Source organism: Manis pentadactyla, chromosome 11 (assembly GCF_030020395.1).
Source record: "Manis pentadactyla isolate mManPen7 chromosome 11, mManPen7.hap1, whole genome shotgun sequence".
Lineage (NCBI taxonomy): Eukaryota > Metazoa > Chordata > Mammalia > Pholidota > Manidae > Manis > Manis pentadactyla.
In genome coordinates, this window is record NC_080029.1 from 75,469,653 (window position 1) to 75,488,897 (window position 19,245).

The following is a 19,245-nucleotide window of genomic DNA, read 5'->3' on the forward strand; positions in this document are numbered from 1 at the left end:
AAGTATCCATCAGTAGATGAATGGATAAAGATGTGGTACATATACACAATGGAATATTATTCAGCCATAAGAAAACAAATCCTACCATTTAAAAAAACATGGATGGAGCTAGAGGGTATTATGCTCAGTGAAGTAAGCCAGGCAGAGAAAGACAAGTACCAAATGATTTCACTCATATGCGGAGTATATGAACAAAGAGATACTGAAGGAACAAAACAGCAGCAGAATCACAGAACCCAAGAATGGACTAACAGTTACCAAAGGGAAAGGAAAGGGACTGGGAGGACGGGTGGGAAGGGAGGGATAAGGGCGGGGAAAAAGAAAGGGGGCATTACTATTAGCATGTATAGTGTTGTGGGCGGGTATGGGGAGGGCTGCGCAACACAGAGAAGACAGGTGATTATACAGCAACTTGCTACGCTGATGGACAGTGACTATAGTGGGGTGCGTAGGGGGAGACTTGGTGATGGGGGAGCCTGGTAAACATAGTGTTCTTCATGTAATTGCAGATTAATGATAGCCAAAAAAAAAAAAAAAAAAGAATATAAAATGGGGAAATTAGGTTAATTCCAAGTAGCTACTAAAGTAAGGATACTGAAAACAATGAAACCCAGCTAAATCCTAATAATCCAAAATAAATTAGCTGAACATACATGGCCACTGGATGGCTTAAGACAATATAAACTTTTGCAAATTACCTTTGGTAGCTAAATAAATGGGTTTTTCTTCTTTTTTGAGCCTACCTAGGGAAGAAAAGAAGGGCTATCCAGACCCTAATCTAAGAACCTAGCACTGGTGTAAACAGTTCATTTGCACATAAATTTTATCAGGAGCCCGTATTAGTGCTACTAGACTACTCTCATCTGACCATTCCTTTACTTTTCTCATCTGACCATTCCTTTACTTTCCCAGGCTCATTTAATTACCATTCAATTGACAATGAAGGCTACATGCTATCCAGAAAACCCACCATCCTCAACTACACAAGTTTCTGCTAGTTCTAATTTCAACTCCTACTCCACAATTCATAAATGGGAACTTCCTCTCTACAACATTAGCATTTCCACAAAGAAGAATTAGCAGCCACTGGGATCTAAGAGAAAACAAAAGATAAATAATCCTTACACCTGAAAGGCCAAACAACTTTTATTTTCAAAAACAACTTTATTCATGACACATATTAAAAAAAAAAAAACTCCCAACCCCTGCAAATGAGCTAAAAAAATAAACAAAATCCACCTCCCACCTCCCTGTTCCCACTTTCCCCATTCCCTCCAAATAAAAGGGAAAAAAAGGCAAAGGAAACAAAACAAAACAAAAAAAACTGAAAAACAAAAAACACCCCCAAATCCCCAAAACAAGGTAGTGCATTTCCCCAAGGGAAAGGGGAATTTACACTGGAGCCGCTGGGAGCGGAACGGAGATCTTCCGGCTACAGAAACCTGCAAAGAAAGACACTCAAAACAGAAAAAGAAACACAAAAGGAAACAAAATAGATCACCAGGCAATCTGAAGGGGCAGGGAGCCAGAAAAGAGGGTTGGGGTGGGTGGTAGACCTGGCAAGACAGGAGCAGGCAGGAGGGGACTGTGAAAGTTAGGGAGAAGATGGAGGGAAGGTAACAAGCAGAACAGTTTGGTGTCCTTCCAGAGCCCTGGGTAAAAAAAAAACCCCTCCTACTATCCATGCCCACCTACCCTTGAGCAGCCCGCAAAGGGGTGAAGTGGGACAGGGAAACGGGGAGCAGCTTGTGCAGTTGAGACGTGTCCATGGCGCATCCCCAGAGCAAATGAGCAGCCCCCACCCCACTCCCCGGGCCTTCCCCTACTCCCCAAAGCAGGTCCCTCCTCAGCAGTTAGTTATGGGATTCTCCCCCCTTCCACAGTATATCTTTTTTAAAAAATATTTTTTTTTCCATCAAGGTCATCTTCTGTTTTTCTTTTTTTTTTTTTTTTTAATTCTTTTTTTTTTTTTCCTTCTTTCCTCTTTTTTTCCTCTCTTTCCTCCTAATACACACTTTTTTTAGTAAGGGGAATACCATGATGTCGCTCTAGCCCGGCCCCTGGAAGAAAGAAGGAGAGTTAGGTGTTAACATGATCACTAAGTAGTTCAGTACAAGCCCCTCCCCGTGGGCCCTCGCCCCAGTTACTGTGAAGGGAAGGAGGGGAGAAAAGTTCCCAAGTGTCCTAAAACTGACCCTACAATCCTAGGAATAGTGACACACCTGGCAAATGGGAGGGGTTGGTTAACACAATATTTGCCAAATAGTGGCAATTAAGTTGTTCACTAGAGCCACTAGGGAGAGAAAGGGAACTCATTGTTTACCCAGTTTTTAACTTCTCCACAGTTCTTAAACCCTAGACCCTCACCAACAGATCCTAACTCCTGGAAGCAGACAGGTAAATCTTATGAAAAGCCAAGGTTTATATACATGCCTAAGCTGTCTACTCAAATCTAAGAGATGGAAGTAAAATAAAGCAAGGGCATGGGTCCAACACCAGGCCCATGAGAAAGTTAACCCTGAAGAAGACTGGCTCAATTAGAGAGTAAATCTCTCAGTATCCTCCTACATAGCAGTTGAGGAGCAACTGGCCTCTGGTATTCCTCCAAAGGAGATTGAAACTCCAACTGTCTCTAACTCTAAGAAAAGTGGCAAATGTCCAAGCAGTGCCTTCACTGCCCTGAGGCCCTTTTCTTCCCCACCTTCTGTGTAAACAAACACCTTCACTGCCACCAACTCTCAAGGAGAAAAGGCTGGGGGGGAGAAGCATCTCTCAGAACAGAGTGGAAGGATCCAGCCTTTACCACCAATTCCTGCTCCAGAAAAAGATGAGACAGGCCGCCTGGCCTGGCCTGCAACTACCTTCCTCACCCTGCACAGGCAGGAGACCACGTCCCTGGAGACCAAGGGGAGGGTAAGGGGAGGGAGGTTCCTCAGATCAGGAGAGAAGGAAACATACAGGGCTCATGGGAGGCGGGGAAGAGGATCAGCCCATCTATCCTGACCTGTAGACGCGACCCCGGGGCCTGCTGTTAAAACCACTGTAGAATCGAGAACGGGAACTGTTGTAGTTGGTGGTCCGGGCACGGTATCGGGCTCGTGGGAAACCCCGGTCTGTCGTGCTGATGCCTGGTCTGTTGGTTCGTTTTGGGATCACCTGAGAGTGAAGGATGTACAACAGAGAGCCTCAGAGTCAACCTGGCAAGCTCACAGAACCAGAACAGCAATGGGCATGGGGCTTACCTTGATCTGTCTTCCTCTAAATAAAGACTCATCCAAGGCCAAGGAAGTCCTCACTGACTCTTTGTCTGAGAACTCTATATATGCAAACCTGAGAAGAATGATTGTCACCTTACCTATCCAAATTGCAAACAGTGGCTCACAGGTCAAACCCAACTTGCAAGTATGCTTTACTTCAGCACAAAGTGTACACGTTTTTTTTCCTATTGTCAAAAACTGTTTAAATGCAAGATTCATATTAAAATGTCCAGCTACTCTTGGAAAATTATAAAATAAGACACAGGGCCTGGATTTCCATATGGTGAACCAGCCAGAGCCAAGCAGAAGCGGTCCCTCCCCTCAAGTTCATGATTCCTACCTACACCTAGCCCTCATCTTTGTTATCTATCTGGCCTCTGAAGGAATTTATATGCAATATATATCAACATCAATGCCCTATCTTAAGACAAAGATCTGTTTTAACAACAAATTAACTTACTGTTCAATATAAAACACAATTTATCTATTTTAAAACTGTGATTAAAACGACCTCAACTTACTTCCCTACTTACCCTTTGGGATGGCCACTAAATTTGTCACAGAGTATGGTAACACGGTTGACTGAACCACAGCCATGAAAGTGTGCTTCCAGCTCTTCTGCTGTTGCACCATAGTCCACCTGTGGAGGCGTGTGTGTGGGGGTACATTTCACAGGTACCAGGCAAACGCCCATCTCAACAGGTATCCTGCCTAGCCTTTGGGTTGAGCCACCCATGCACACCCAGGTACATCAAATCTGGTTCTCTAAGGAACTAATGTCTTTTCTTTCCAACCCCAGAATCTCTATTGATCACCATTACCTTTTACCTCCTCCCAACCCTCCCTCAACTCCCTAAATCCTATCCTTGAGATGGTCAAGATTCCTACTAAGTAACACCTTACCCTAATTCCAATCACAGCCCTAGTACATACATTGCCAACATAGATGGAACGAGCATCAGCCTCCATCTTCTCTTCAATGGACATGATCACTGGGCCAGCTTTGAAGAAAAAAAATCAGAAAAAAAGTACTTGTTTCTATTTAACCAATATATGTACCACTACCACTAATTACTACCACCACTACTAGGTAAAACACTTTGGTCTGTTCTGCTCCTTACCAAGAATAGTGTCTAGCACACATTAGATGCTAAGTATTTGCCAATTAGATTAATACATTCTTAAAAATCGAAGGGAACAGTACAGAATCCCCTCCTGCCTCCAAATCAAGTCCCTATGAAGTAGCTATGGTTGAAATGATTTGAAAAGTGAACACAATAAGTGGGCTGAGACTCGACGTTTCTAGATTAAAGGGGAAGCGCCCTACAGCTGAGCAGTTTCTCTTAGGAGTCCTAAATATAGGGTCTCCAACTGAATGAAAAACTATTGAACTTGAAGGTCAAATGCCAGCTGGCAACCTCCACAAAGGCTAGAGGTAACTAAGAACAAAGAGCAACACATTTGTAACAGCGACAAAGGCACAAGACTACCAACACCAAAACATAGGTCTGTCTCACAAAGGTCAGAGGAACATACAATGGACTGTGACCGCGGCACCTGTTCAGTAATTAACTGCTCAGACAAGCAGCGCCAAGGTCCCAAGCATCTAATCCCATATAACCCGGGCTTCCACAACCCTTCCAGTCCGAGGAACCGGGCTCCGCGTGCAATAGCCAGTTACTCACTCACCATTGCCTGGCGGTGGACTCATATTCATCTGCTTCTCTACCTCGTTCTGTAGCTCCTTTAGCTTCTCAGCTTCTTCCTCCATCTCCCTGACTCGTGCTTTGATCGCTTCCAGCTCCTACAAAGAGTGGAGAGAGTATGGAGAAGAGCTTAAGAGGAACCAACGTAGCAGGGGCTGTGTCCTGCTGTCGGGACGCGCGCGGCCGCAGCCATGCTCGGCCATTTCCCTCTTCCCACGCGGGAGTCACGATGAAAAAAAAAAAGCGAGCCACCTTCTCTATAACAACACTAGGCACCCACGACGCCCGTACCGGCCCGCCCGGGCCCCCTCAGGCGGTCGAAGATCTTCCCCAGGCCCGGCCCAGCCACGTTATTCCCCGCCCACCCCCACCCCCCGCCTGCCTCCGGCTCGCCCGAGCTTCGAGCCTCCCGTGACCCGGCTGGCCCAGCTCGCTCGCCCTCATTCCCTCACCGGGTCCTCAATGGCGCCGTCCCCCGGGTCACCCTCAACCAGTCCGGGCTCCTCCTCCTCCTCCTGGCTGCCGGGGGCCCCCGAGCCAGGCCCAGGGCCCGGAGCTCCCGGGGGGGCGCGGGGCCGGGGCGGTTCCTCTTCGGGCTCGGGCTCCGGCTCAGGCTCCAGCAGCAGCTCCTCAGGCTCCAGTTCCTCAGACTCCAGGCCGTTCCCGTAGTCCCCTGCGCCCCCCGGGGCCCCCTCCCCGGCCTCCCCACCGGCCCCGGGCACAAGATGGCGCCGCCGCCCCGGCCCGGAGCCCCGACCGCCCGCAGCCCCCGCTGCTGCTGCCGCCGCCGCCGCCGCCGCCATCGCCGCTCAGACTGGGGCCCGCCGCCCGGCGATTGGAGAGCTGCGCCGGCCACGCCAAGGATTCATTAGTCAGACAGCCTGCCCGTTACCAAGAGCTAGAACGCCATTGGGGAATATAACTTGGCAATCAAATAAGACCCCACCTCTAGGGCGGGGCATTGCGCCAAATTCTCAAATCCCGGTAGGGGAAATCAGTCTGTCAGTCAACACATGCCCTCCGCCACTCAAGTCCTTAGGTAACAATACCGCCACGCTGTGACGACATCCCCGCTTCTCTGCCGCCTTCCGGCCGGTCCGCAAACTATATGACGCTCGGTGATTGGACACTGGCTAGGCGAGTGGAAGGGACCAATCTCCTGATCGACTCGCCGCAGTGGCCCAGTCTCAAACGCGGATTGGCTTGCGAAATTCGAAGGGCTGACACGGATTCGTGACAGGTGAACCTTGTCCTACAACGGATTGCCGGGCCTCCAGCAAGGGAAACCCACGGTCACATGACTAGTCCTCAGTGGGCCGCCATCTTGATAATACTGGTTGCTAGCCAGTGAAATGTTGGAAGGCACAAGCCGGAAGCATTTCGGCGGTTTCTGTAAACTGGTCTCCTGACTAGAACACCTGTAGATGGGATGTTCCTGGAAGTGGAGCGCTCAGAATGGAGCTCTCCAGGAGGAAGCTAACTTTCCCATCCAGTTATTGGCACCACCATCCAGTAGGTTTCCCACTCCGGAAGGCATAGAGAAATCCTCCCTCCAGAGCTATCAGTCCCGAGTCCTGTCCGTTCTGTCTTCGTGCACAGGCATACTTTCCAAGCCTCTGCTCATACCCGTTTCAGCTTGTTTTCTCTGTTGGGACTGTTTGCTACAGCCCCCTAATAGGTTTGTCAGTATCCAGTGTCACCCCTTCGGTCCTCATCACTACCAGCTGGCTTCCCTCTGCTGGCCAGTTAAAAATCTCAGTCTTCACTGTGGCCACAGAGACCTCAGGGCCAGGCTACTTCACGAATGTTATGTCCACACTCGTTGCAGTGAGTGTATGTACCCACGTCTGTGCCTCTGTGTATGCAGCCTCCCTACGACCAGACTACTGCGAACTCCCAGCATCACCTTTTCTCCTGGGGAGCCTTTACTAGCCTCCCCTCCTCTCCAAAGACAAGCGTACCTACCTCCACTATGTGTTTACTCGCTTTGTGCCGCGTTTCTTAACTAGGTTGTGAGTTTGGAGATGAGAGACTAGATCCTATTTATATTTGTAGCTCCACAGTGGGGCAATATGCCTAGCACATAGTAAGTGTCCGATAAATGTCTGGATGCAGTGATTAAGACCTGGGTACCCCCCTTCATCTTCAGGGCCTTCCCAGCCCTGAAACCCTCTTTCAGACCCAGGAAGAGTTTCTCCATACAGGTTGTCATCACACCTCTGCACTTTTGCGATGCCAATTAGACCTAGCCCTGGAAGGCAGGATTGCCGTATTTTAGTAGTGATGCTATACATTTATTAAAAAGTAAGGAACGGTGGTGCTAAATTTGCAAGAGGTCATCTGTAGCCAGAGCAAGCTACGGTTTGTAAGCCAGATTCACATAAGCCCATACAAATACCAAACAACCCCAACAGGATATTTATGGCTGGGGCAAGGGGATTTGGACAAGAAAAGATCCCTATGAGCAAGCCAAGAAGGCAAAAAAAAACATTTCTCAGTGTACCCCACTTTTCCCCTCACCCTTTTCCCACAAATCGTTACCTCAGAAACGGGAAGTCGGAGTAGAATCACAGTTGCTTAAAATTTCACTGAAAATTACTTCATCAGCCCTCTCAGCTTCAGTGGTCTGAGAGACACCAAAGACAAACTGAGTTCTCTGGAAGAAGTATTTTCTGCTGATCTCAACCCAATCAAGCCTTGGATGTTTTAATGGTACGTAATTTAAATAAGCAAGCCGATTAAGGGAAATGTGATTTTTTAAATAATGCCTTTGAATCCTATTTTGTTGAGCACTTGACTTTGTAACAGGCACTACCCTAGACTCATTATTATTTCATTGAATTCTTCCAGCAACCCTATGAAGTATTTCCAAAACATAACCCTTTTTAGGGCCAAGGAAAGAGTGAAGTAACTTGCCCAAGTCATGGAACTAATTAGAAGTGATCAGGGAATTTAAAGCCAGCTTTCAAAGTACAGATCAAAATTACTATAATATACTAAAATTACATTATGTATGATTGAAATTGGAAAAAGATTAAATTCCAATAATAGACAAATGTTTAACAAACTATAATTACAGGCAAGGATTATTATGCACCTATTAAAAGGTTTACACATAGCATGATAATATGCAAAAATAATTTTTGCTAGGCCAAAGTAGAATATGAAATTGTATATAAAATACAATTACAACTATGTACATCTAATTTTTCAACAAAACAACTGGGGCATTGGGGGATAAAAGGAACAAGAACTAGTAGTCTTTTCTTTGGCAGTATGTTCTAAAAGCTTTTAAAATGGTAAGATGCTTAACCCAATAATTGTATTTCTTGTAATGTGCTCTGAAGAAATACTCTAAAACTGGATAAATGTTTAAGAATATGTTCATTAAAGTGCAAAAAATGTAAACAACTTGAATGTCCAAATGCACATTCAGGAAAATTACTATATACACACAGATGTAATTTTATATAGTCATTAAGCCTTCAAAACATTTTTAATGACAAGGAAAAATGTTCGCAATATAACAGTAAGCAGAATTTCAGTATACAAAATTGTATATACAGTATGATCATAAAAGCTCAGGTAAGACAGTTAAAAGTAGCCAAAATGTTAAAATAGTGGTTCTCTCTGTGTAATAGGATTATGATCAATCTTCTTTATAATATGCCCTATGATTTTCCACAATATCACATATTACCTTATTTTAAATTAAAACACTCCAACTTCCAAACTTGCTCTAATAAGCAGGATTACTTTTAAAAACCAACCATTGAAAAAGATGTTTGAATGGTGACTTGTAAAGTAAGACACTTCCCAATTAAACTGTCAAAGGCAGTGACACCATATTAATTATAGTTGGCCCTTGAACAATGTGGGGTTTAGGGGTGGAAAACCCCATATAACTTTTGACTCCCCCAAAACTTAACTACTAAGAGTTTACTGTTGACTGGAAAAAGCCTTACAGATAGAGTAACAGTCTATTAACACATATTTTGTATGTTACATGTATTATATATATATATATATATAGTATACATATATATCTCCATATATGTATATTATATATATTCTTAAAGCTAGAAAAAAGAAATGTTTTTCTCAAGTTGTGGCAAATCTCCAAAAAATTTTCCCAAATATTTATTGAATAAAATTGCCAATCACTGTGTTCAATAACCGCTGAATAATCCTCTGTAATAAACTTACTCAGTATCTTGCCTGATGTTGATGCAGAGAACATCAAAGAGGTTGTTTCCCTGTGAGAATGAATTTTTTAGAAATGAGTATGTAATGAAGTGAGATTCACTCATGAATATAATTTTCCTTTAGTAATAACCTATCACTAGAAGGCCATGGAATTTTAGGATAACTGAAACTCAGTGATGTGCCCTACAGAAAAGAAAAATGTGTTAACAGAAGTGCATGGTTAACTGAATAACTGAAACTCAGTGATGTGCCCTAGAGAAAAGAAAAATGTGTTAACAGAAGTGCATGGTTAGCAGAGTTGAAAAAAGAAAAATCAAATCAGTAAAAATGGATAAGGGCATCTCTAGTTCTGTCCAGAGTGAAAAATGTTCCCACTAAAAAACAAATATGTGGCTTCTCAATAGTTTCATTACTAATTTTGACTCTTGCTTTGAAATTTTTACCAGCTATCATAATTCTCTGTAATAGAACTACATTGTTTAATACAGTAGCCATTAGTCACACATCTTGAGTACTTGAAATGTGAGTAGTCCAAATTGAGATGTGCTGAAAGTTGTTGAATATACACCAAATTTCAAAAACTTAGTATGAAGGAGATTGTAAACTCAATAATTGTTTAATATTAATTACCAGTTGAAATTAAAAGTTTTTATATACTGGGTTAAGTAAAAAATTATTAAAAATTAGCTTTACCTGTTGCATTTTGCTTTGTTAATGAGGCTACTAGAAAATGCAAAACTACATTATGTGCCTTGCATTGTATTTCTGATGGATGGTGCTGATATGGAACCTTGGAGCATTGGTCATTTACTTACCTCTATTTTGGAGCAGACTCCAATTATTATCTAATGCAAAGTCTGCTCCCACCTTCAACTCCCTATGTCTGCCCTTGCAAGGAAGTGGGATGGCCATTTAAATGACAAGAAACCTCTGTTGTGCTGCTTACTTTCCATTTTGCTTGGCTACCTTTTTAAAAACTTTGTACCTGGAAAACTTGCTTTAATGTACAGAAACATGTGTTCTTTATTTAAAAAGAAAATCAGAAAATACAAAAGACCAAAATAACATTACCCATAAAATCCACCACCCAGAGATAATCACTAATGATATTTTGGCATATACCCTTCATGACATTTACAATACACAAATACATACAGAGATACACACGTGTGTGTGTGTGTGTGTGTGTGTGTGTATATACATATATATGTATATATATATGTATATATATATATATATATTTGAGCAAAATGGGATCATACTGTATATACTATTTTCTTTTTTTACCCAGTAAGATATAGAAACATCTTTCTGTATCAATAGATATTTTCCCAATTTCATTTTTCATGATTATATTTCTAAGTTGACTAAGAAGTCAACTTAGAAAGAAGAGCTTCCCTGACCTTAACAATAAAATCTATACATACACCTTCCCAATCTTGCCCTAATGAATTGTTTTTCTTCATGGCATTTATCATCTTCTAACATGAAATGTAAATGAATGTTGTGAAATGAATTTAATAAGTTAGTTTATTAGTTTTTGTCTCCCTTATAGAATGTTAAGTAACACGAGGGCAAAAATTTGTGTCCACTTCTCTACCTCAGTGTTTAGAACTGTTTGGCACATAGTTTCTGCATGAATGAATGACTGAATGAATAAAGAACTACATAGCACTCCATTATATCATATTACATTTTCTGATTGATTTTTAAAATACTGTTATTTTATTTATACCTTGTCTATGTCCACATTTAAGGCAGCTTTTAAAGTTTTCAAAGCTTTTAAGTTGCAACACAGAATATCTACAATCCATCCATTTGCTAGAAGTTCAAAATGTTGCCCAACTTTTATCAAAAGTTCCCTTTGGAGAAATAACATTCAGGGAGAATTGTGTGAAGGATTAACAATCCATCAGTGTTTTCAAGTAGTCAGAAATTTAACCCTATATTAAACTATAGCATCATAGAGCGTATGTGGGCTAAATTGTGGTTAAGCTTGATGGACTTACTGAATCCCCATTTGGGTTTTCTTTAAGAAACTGGTGCAAAACAGTACCACATTAGCTGTCAGGTGTTACAGACAGTGGTATCCACTATAACACCTCAGAAGAGCCACGAAACTTTTGGCCCATCTTGAGGAACCTGTAGGCTTTTATAAATCCTAACAGGAATGTGAATCTCATTGCTTCTTTTCAATTTGCTTTAGCTGACAAAAAGCTCAAGGCTGAATTCACAGCCTAGCTTTAGTATTTGGGAATACCCTTATAGAATTCTTTTCTGTGCATGAATTTTCCTTTTGCTATCATCTTGTTGTACTATTTCAATTTACCGTTTACCCCTACTTTAAAAATGTATTATTTTCTATTGTTTTGTCTTTTGTGTTTTATAGTAAGATCTTGCAGATGTTTTTGGGGACTAGGCAAATATAAACCAATCAAACATTAAATCAATCACACTACAGTGGAGATAAATGCATTCACTAGCTATCATAGTCTGATGACATTAACTATTAAGAGCATCTAATTCCCCTTCTCCAACTGCCATGTTCTCCACACCACTCTCTGATATGAGTATGGCTTGCCCTGTAGATTTTTCTCTAGGGAATAGAAACGCAACATCAGATTCTTTTCAACAGTACATTTCCACTACAATTTAACACATAACCCCAAATACCATCTTATTGCCCTGGACTACCAAAAGACTAGCTATGCCTGCTTGTAATTTAAAGTTAGGACCACATTTCCTGTCAGACACAATTTTGATGTGGTCCTGGACTACAAGCACAGAGGGATAGGCTGAATAATTCCTGTAGATTCCATCCAAGTTAGCAGTTTGCATTAAAATGGCTGTAACCAAATGCCTTAGGAGACCAGGAAAGGAAGCCGAGCCTCCATGTCTGCCAGACTATTTTAAGTCTGAAGTAAGTGGGGAGAAATGCTTATCATACACTTCAGGTTAGAAGCTGAACCACAACTAGGGACTTGATTACCATCACACAAAGATTCTAGGTAGGTGTTCTTTGTTTGGTTTTATTTGTAGCCATCCTGAAGTCAAACATACACAAACCCTCATAAGGCTTGGGGTGGCAGAGATGGGTTCTCGGCTTTGGGCATTTGGCCAGGGTAGGGGACAGGGGAACAACTCTGATTTTATTTTCTTCTTTAAATCTCAACACTTTCCCAAATTCCCGTTATTCTAATTCTTGCCCTTAACACGGTCATTATGAGAGGACTGGATCCAGAAACGTCCTGACCCAGGCTATATATACAGTGTAGAAGTCACAAACCCTGCTCAGTCCTTCTCATTAAACTTCTGGACTTTATTTATTTATTTTTAATACGACCATTACATATTACACAAAAATAAAAGTCAAATGAACTTGGTATTTATAAATTATTAAATAAAAATACAGGAATATATATTTATATTTATAGAGCTTTTTCTTCTAAACTAACCAATCTGTTCTCCCGCCATTTTATGATTTTAAAAAAGTAAAATAGTGTATGTCCTAGAATAAGTGGGGAGTGGGATTAATAATTGCAGGACCTAGTTGCCCTACTTCTGCTCCTTCCTTGGCCTAAGCAAAGTCCCTATTTGTCCCTTTGGGCTCTAGAGAGCAAGAAACACCCTCACCACCTATTTAATTTCTGGAAAATGACAATTAGATTTATTTCCCTAATTAAAAAAAAAATGAAATGGATTTAAAAATTGGGAGCCATACCCAGCCTTCTTGGCCAAGAGCTAACCCCAAGGAACTATATGGCTCTAGAAGAGAGTCTCTAGTTTTCCCTGACAGAAGAGTCTTGGGTTTCCACTGCCCTTCAAGCTAAGAAGGGCAGGACAGGTCAAAACTGTACAGCCCACTATAGTCCCATCCAAGCTTTGCTTCTGGAAATCCAGACCAAGCCCTTTACCCTTTCAGAAAACAGTCTCTCCTTTTACCCTGGTGTGAAGGCCTTGGAGCAGGGCATTTCAGTAACCTGACCACGGTCCCTGCTGCCCCTGTTTGCTAAAGGCCCTTAGGAGAGCTAATAGGGACAGGTATCCTGTGGTAGAGGGTAGGGTGAAGAGTCTACCCCAACCTGGGGGAGCACAGACTCCAATTTGGAGCTCATGGTCTAGTCTAGTCAGTGGTTTTCCAACTTTTTTTCCAGCAGCAAACCCCTTAATTCAAATAAAATCTTACCCTGAACCCCGATATGTAAGACAGCTACAAGGGTAGCTGTTCTGTTTGAGGGCAGGCAGCCTAGCCCAGCCTGCTCAGTGCCCTCCACCCCCACTTCCTCTCCCACAAGGGGCTCCTGAGGCAACACCTAGGAAACTTGGGGGTTCCGCCAAACGGTTTGAAAACCACTGGCCTAGTGTCCTGAGCAAGTCAGAGACCCCCACCCCCACCCCAACTGCCTGCCACAGACCAGCTCTGAGTTTCCGGTATCAGCATACTCACGACAGACCAAGTGACGCATGCAGTCTTCCTACCTCCCCTATAAATACCATTACAAAGTGCAGCCCTCTCTCCAAGCGAAAGTCTGGGCTAAACACCTGAGGCCAATTTTGGTCCCACATTCTTGTGAGTACAACTATGTTGCCACATTCTGGGACCAAGTGAAAATCTCCAAGAAGAGTCAACCCCGGTCTAGCTAAGCTGATCAGTGCTCAGGATCAAGGGCGGTTCTAGAGCACTGTCTGAAGTCACCACCGGAGAGCAGCAATTTTAGCACCTTGGAAAGTGCAGCAGTGAGGTCTGGCTCAGGGCATGCATCTGGAGTGAAATCATTTCTCAAAAGAAAAAATCATCTGAATCTGCTCTAGAGGACTGTGAGCTCGCTCCAAAGTCAACATCCTCAGACTCTGAGGTACAGACAAATAACACCCATGCAAACAGTAGGGCTTCAAAGAAAATATAAATGCTTCTAGGTCATGGTAGGTACTCTAGAACCCATACACCTGGCCCTTGATAAAGCAGCACCAAAGCCTATCACATGGAATAGGCCAGTCATGTATTACATGTCACCTTCATACCCACAGGGTTCAGAGCTGGAATGTTGTTCTCAAGGCATCAACAGTCTTACTGAGACACAGTACATGACCCAGACTGTCTTCTAGATCAGCATTTATGTCTACAACCTCAAAAGGAAAATTAGAGCCCCAATTTAAGAATTTAAGTTTAGGCATAGAAGGTCCCAGAGACAGGGAACAAATTTTTAGGCACCAGTGCGCCCCAGTGGGAGATGAGGGCGGCAGGCAGGTCCAGCTACCAAAGCCTCCACCCACCGCAGGCTCTGCAGCCCTGCCACCCTGTCAGAGCCCAGGAGGCAGCAGCAAGTGCTTGATGCAACACACAGGGAAGGGGTGTGATGAAGGAACAAGGCCAGCTACAGAATTGCTTTTCTCTCTGAAGAACTGCTAACCACTTCCAGCAGAGAAATGCCCAGAGCCCTCCGTCTGGATACAGTGTTTCTCCCCTTGGCCTTGAGGAATTGGAACAAGGGAAATGGGAAGAAGGGGGTTAGGAGGAGGGGCAGAGAACTGCTCCCTTGTTCTTGCCACTGCAAGAGGGAATGTTTTCTTCTTTAAGAATCCCACCATCACCAGATTAGACAAAGGTCCAGCATGCACACGAATATGTGTGTGTGTGAGCAGCCCACTGTCACAGCTACCTCTCCCTATCACCCAAGAACCTCCATTTTCCATTCCAAAGGCATGTACCTTCTGTGTTTTCCCCAAATCCCACTCTTCCAATGGAGATGAAACCCCTTATGCAAGTCCACCATCCTCAGGGCTGCAAATCAAGCTCCGGGTATTCCACGTGCCTACACCTACAAGCATGATCCCTCCCACCTCCCCACAGCCCTGGAACAGGGCTCCATCTCCCAGCCCCTGACTTTCCAAATATATTCCCTGATGTCTCCAGCTCATTCTTCCAACTGCCTGCCTGGCACATTCAGCTCCCTCACACACTACCCTGCCCCTTCCCAACCCCATTCCGTGCCCATCCATTCACCTAACTTCTGTCAAGAGCATTTCTCTGTTCTGTTCCTGCTCTCCCATCCCCCAGCCACACTTAGCCCCACCTAGCCCTGGACTTTCTCACTTGCTAGCAAAAAAGGCCCCTACAGTTACCAGGGCCCCCAGTGCCACGGCCCCTGTCAGCACTGTCCTCACTGAGGCCCAGTTCCCCTCCCGCAGACGCCGAGCCTCCTCCAGGGCCCCGTCCCCGTATAGAGCTGTGAACTCCGCCTGTGGGAGAGAGGGGAAGTAGGAGAGAAAGAGGGAGAAAGGGATGTCAGGAGAGGAAAGAGTGGAGAGAAGAGGAGAGGGAGAGTTCCAGTTCCATTCACTGCAAGCACTACCCCATACCCGGCTCCTCCCTGGCCAAAGCTCCTTTGGCTGCAAGCCCCTTGGGTCCCCCAGGAGCATCTGGCTCATTTGTCCTCTCTGCCTCAAGTGAGTCCCATCCTGTCCTTGGCCAAACCTTTTGCTGAGAACTGGTATCCTCTGTCAAGGCTTGCTGACTCCCACTCATGCCTGACACCACCCCCGCCCCCATGCCACGTGCTCAGCTGTCAAAGTCCCTGAAAGTTGGAGGCCAATCCCCCACTGCCCCCAGGCACTCTCTGGTTACTATGTATCCTGTCCTCTGCTTTGGACCATGAGGCTATCCAGTGATGACTGCAAGGCAGCCCTGGAGTGCAGAGTCCCAACTTCTGTCAAGGGCATTTCTGTTATGTTCCGCTCTCCCATCCCCTGGCCACACTTAGCCCCACCTGGCCCTGGACTTTTCTCACATGCTAGCAAAAAAGGCCTCTACAGTTAGCAGGGCCCCCCGTAACTGGTACCCTTACTGGTGCCTGTAGTGAAGGTATCTGACTACATCCAAAGAGGGAGACTCAGCCCCCATGCCTATTCCCAGCACAGCTGCCCCCAACCAGAGCACCCCATCTTCCCCCTAGTGACCAGCTTTGTGGAGGGATGTGCAGAGCAGCAACTGAGAAGCTTCTTACCCAGCCCCCACTGCTGTGGATCCAGTCAGCCAGCCGCGTCTCCAGGTAGGCCACCATCCACTGCTGCACTTGTCCTACAAGTGGCTCCATCTCCTTGTTGACACTCTCGGCACACAGTGCAGCTCCAAAGACAAAGAAGGCCACAAGACGGCCCCAGTTGGGGCCCCCTTGGAAGAGTTCATCAGAGACCTGGGTGAAGCGTTGCTGGGCTGAGCCCGGGGTCACGTGCAGCTGGGCTGCCAGATCAGAGAAGGTTCGCCGGAAGCGGGTCTCAAACTCATCTCCAGCTGCCCGCATGGCTTGGTGCAACGGGTCAGCTGCTGGGCCCTCCCCGGGGCCAGCTCCACAAACATAACCTTTCTGCCTCAGCTTATAGCCTACAAAGTCTGCCACTAGAGCCCGTGTGTCTGGGGCCGAGGCTGGGGTCGCCATCTGGGCGGCTGTAAGAGTCAAGGATGAAAGACTGACGTGAATAAATGGTCAGAGGCCCAGAAGGGGCATTTCATTTCAGGCTTGGTTGGCCAAGGCAGTGAGACGGGAAGGGAGGTGGGAGGAAATGTTCAGAGATCACGGGGCAGGGAGGGGCAGAAATTAAGTCAAGGTGAGAAGCCAGGGCATGAGGGGCTAGCCTTTAATTTCCTAATATAACAAATTCAATGTAAAACAAGCAAATTTTATTTTTAAAATACTTCAGATTCTTCCATAATAAAACACCGCCAGCTCTATGACACCCCTACAACCTCCTCTCCACAGTATATACCTTTTTGGCTAGAGGAAGGGGTTTAGGACCTCCCCAGAGGCAAGATATGAAGATGCTGGCAGAGGCACAAGATGGGGAAGGAGACAGGGACTAAGGGAAAGGTGGGAGAAGCAAAGGGTAGCACAGGACAGAGAAAGAAGGGGACACTCACCCAGCCTGGATGGCAGCTCTTAGGACCCAGCGCTGGTGGCAAAGAGCCCCCAGCTGGGGCCTTTCATCCTCCTGGCCAGCGTGGAGCCCTGGGAAGGGGAGGGGGAGAACAGAGCTACGCGGGAAAGGCCAGGGATCAGGGTCTGGGCTGAGAAGGGCTGGGGTTTCAGCTCCTGGGACCGGCCCCTGCCCCCAACGCTCTACCAGCTGTGTGGCCGAATCCATGTTTAATGACTGTCCTCCCGGGAAACCCAGGGCCAAGGGCTTCCTGCCGACTGCTATACCATCTCTACTCCAGGCTCCCCCCAGTGCAGCCCAAGGGCCCAGCTCCTCCCTCACCCCCACCCTCAGCCAGTTTCCAACCCCGCCTGCCTGCCAGGTTAGGGATCTCACGGGTCAGGCCTCTGCCGGGATCCGGGCCGTTTCCTGGTGCAGGAGCTGGGAGGGAGGGAGAGAGGGAGGAAGGAGGGAGGGAGGAGAAAAGGGAGGGCGGGAGGGAGGACCCGGCGCCGGGTGATGATGGGGACCAGAGATGCGTCCAGAGAGGGGCGGGGCTGGGACACGGCCTTGGGAAGGGCCACAACTCAGGAAGAGAGAGGGACGCTGGAGGCCTAGAAGAGCTGAAGGGAGAGGGCCTGGTGGTCTGGGCTGGGCTCCTGAGCCTGGAGGCTGCCCAGAGAAGTTGGCTAGGCCTCAGGAAACCTCGGAGCAAATCCAGCATTTCCAGAAGGTTCCTAATCCTCCATGCACTTTTTGAACTTTTCCAGCCCGGGAATGGGTGCCTGGAAAAGAAGAGCGGTTCCACTGGAACCGCCTGTCAGGAGCCTCACCCTGAGGAACTGGCGGGCACACATCACTCTCACACACTCACACACACACACACACACACACACACACACACCACACACACACACACCACACACACACACACCACACACACACACACACCACACACACACACACACACACACACACACACACACACACACACACACACACACACACACACACACACACACACACACACACACACACACAAATATTTCACTTCTTTTCTCCAGGACCTTTAACCCAGTGGCTGGGGGTTTAGGTGAGCGTGAGTAGCCAGGATTACAAGCAGTTTCTGAAGGTAACTTTTCTTCACTTCTCTCATCTTGTTTTGTAAACAAACTTGTTTTCTTTTCAATTCTTTGCACCGAACTTACGAACTCATTTTCATTATGAAAAGAACAAACAATATAGAGGTATAGGGAAAAAAATACAAGCCCTCCATTTTCCTCCCTCTTTCCCTCCCACAATTCCACCTTCCTTCCTGGAGGTCACCAATGTCTAGGTTGACGTTTATCCTTTCAGATTACATATGTATATGCACATATATGTATGTCTATTATTTAGACATGGCAATTCAGAGTGTGAAGCCGTCTGACCACAGCTGATCCACACGAGGGCACTCTCTGGCATTCTGAATGGGCCCACCAGCTCTTGCAGCTACTTCTCAGCTCCATTTGGAGGGATTTCCAACCAAAAGCCAGAAAGAGGCAATCCACTTTTCTTTCCTGCAGGGTCCTTTTGCGCTTACCTCCAGCCCAAGCCTTGGTATCCCCATCTGACCTATGGTAACTGGAGAAGCAAAGTCTTTTCTATAACAATAGTAACAACTAACACATTTTGAAGACTTATTAGTGCTAATTGTTTTATATACATGCATGATATTTTATTCTCACACCAATCCTTAACGCTGTTGTTATATCCCCATTCTATGTATGAGGAAAGTGAGGTTTGGAGAAGTTAATTTGCCCAAACCACATACTTAGAAGCCAGGACTCAATATAATTCTGTCCGACTTGAAAGTTTGTCTTAACTTTAACACTGTATTGCTGCCTCAAGGCCACCTCTTCTGCTTCAGGTAATCAATGTTACATTCCATTTACAGGTCCAAACTCAGTTCTCCCATTTTGAATGCCCAGCCACTGCCGATCCTTTATGACTATATCCTTTCAAACATCCTCATTTTTTATTTGCTTTGGGCTTATCATTTCAGCTGCTACCAGTGAGGTTGCCTCCTTCTTTAGAGTATAACCTAGTCTAGTCCTTCATTTGCAATTCTGATTTCTTCTAAGATATTTACTTGAATAAACACTTTTAAGTTTCAGGATCCAAAT

At 45.4% G+C, this 19,245-nt stretch overlaps 1 protein-coding gene across 6 annotated transcripts; it reads right to left on the reverse strand.

The window, feature by feature from the left end:
- Window positions 1–1,887: 1,887 nt before the first annotated feature.
- Window positions 1,888–17,563, reverse strand: LOC118911953 (polyadenylate-binding protein 2). 6 transcript variants are annotated; one of them, XM_036884673.2, is made up of 7 exons: window positions 5,416–5,783; window positions 4,947–5,061; window positions 4,191–4,258; window positions 3,791–3,897; window positions 3,243–3,330; window positions 2,959–3,156; window positions 1,888–2,060 (listed from the first exon to the last, which is right to left on the reverse strand). In XM_036884673.2, exons 1-6 carry the CDS (start codon window positions 5,764–5,766, stop codon window positions 2,995–2,997), a joined length of 891 nt encoding a protein of 296 aa, XP_036740568.1. In that variant the 5' UTR covers window positions 5,767–5,783; the 3' UTR covers window positions 1,888–2,060; window positions 2,959–2,994. The 6 variants fall into 6 exon arrangements, with proteins under 6 accessions (XP_036740568.1, XP_036740567.1, XP_036740570.1 ...); XM_036884672.2 differs by having other exon boundaries at window positions 3,005–3,156; window positions 5,416–5,781; XM_036884675.2 differs by lacking the exons at window positions 1,888–2,060; window positions 2,959–3,156; window positions 3,243–3,330; ... (2 more) ...; window positions 4,947–5,061; window positions 5,416–5,783 and adding exons at window positions 7,935–15,409; window positions 16,174–16,613; window positions 17,085–17,172; window positions 17,477–17,563.
- Between the last annotated feature and the right edge of the window lie 1,682 nt (window positions 17,564–19,245).

Excerpts from the sequence above, each read along its gene's own strand:
- LOC118911953 (XM_036884672.2), bottom strand. The coding sequence starts at position 5,766 with ATGGCGGCGGCGGCGGCGGCGGCAGCAGCAGCGGGGGCTGCGGGCGGT. Across the intron at positions 5,062-5,415 it reads ACGGCGCCATTGAGGACCCG|GAGCTGGAAGCGATCAAAGC; the intron begins GTGAGGGAATGA and ends CACTCTTTGTAG. Across the intron at positions 2,061-3,004 it reads CCCCGGGGTCGCGTCTACAG|GGGCCGGGCTAGAGCGACAT; the intron begins GTCAGGATAGAT and ends TCTTTCTTCCAG.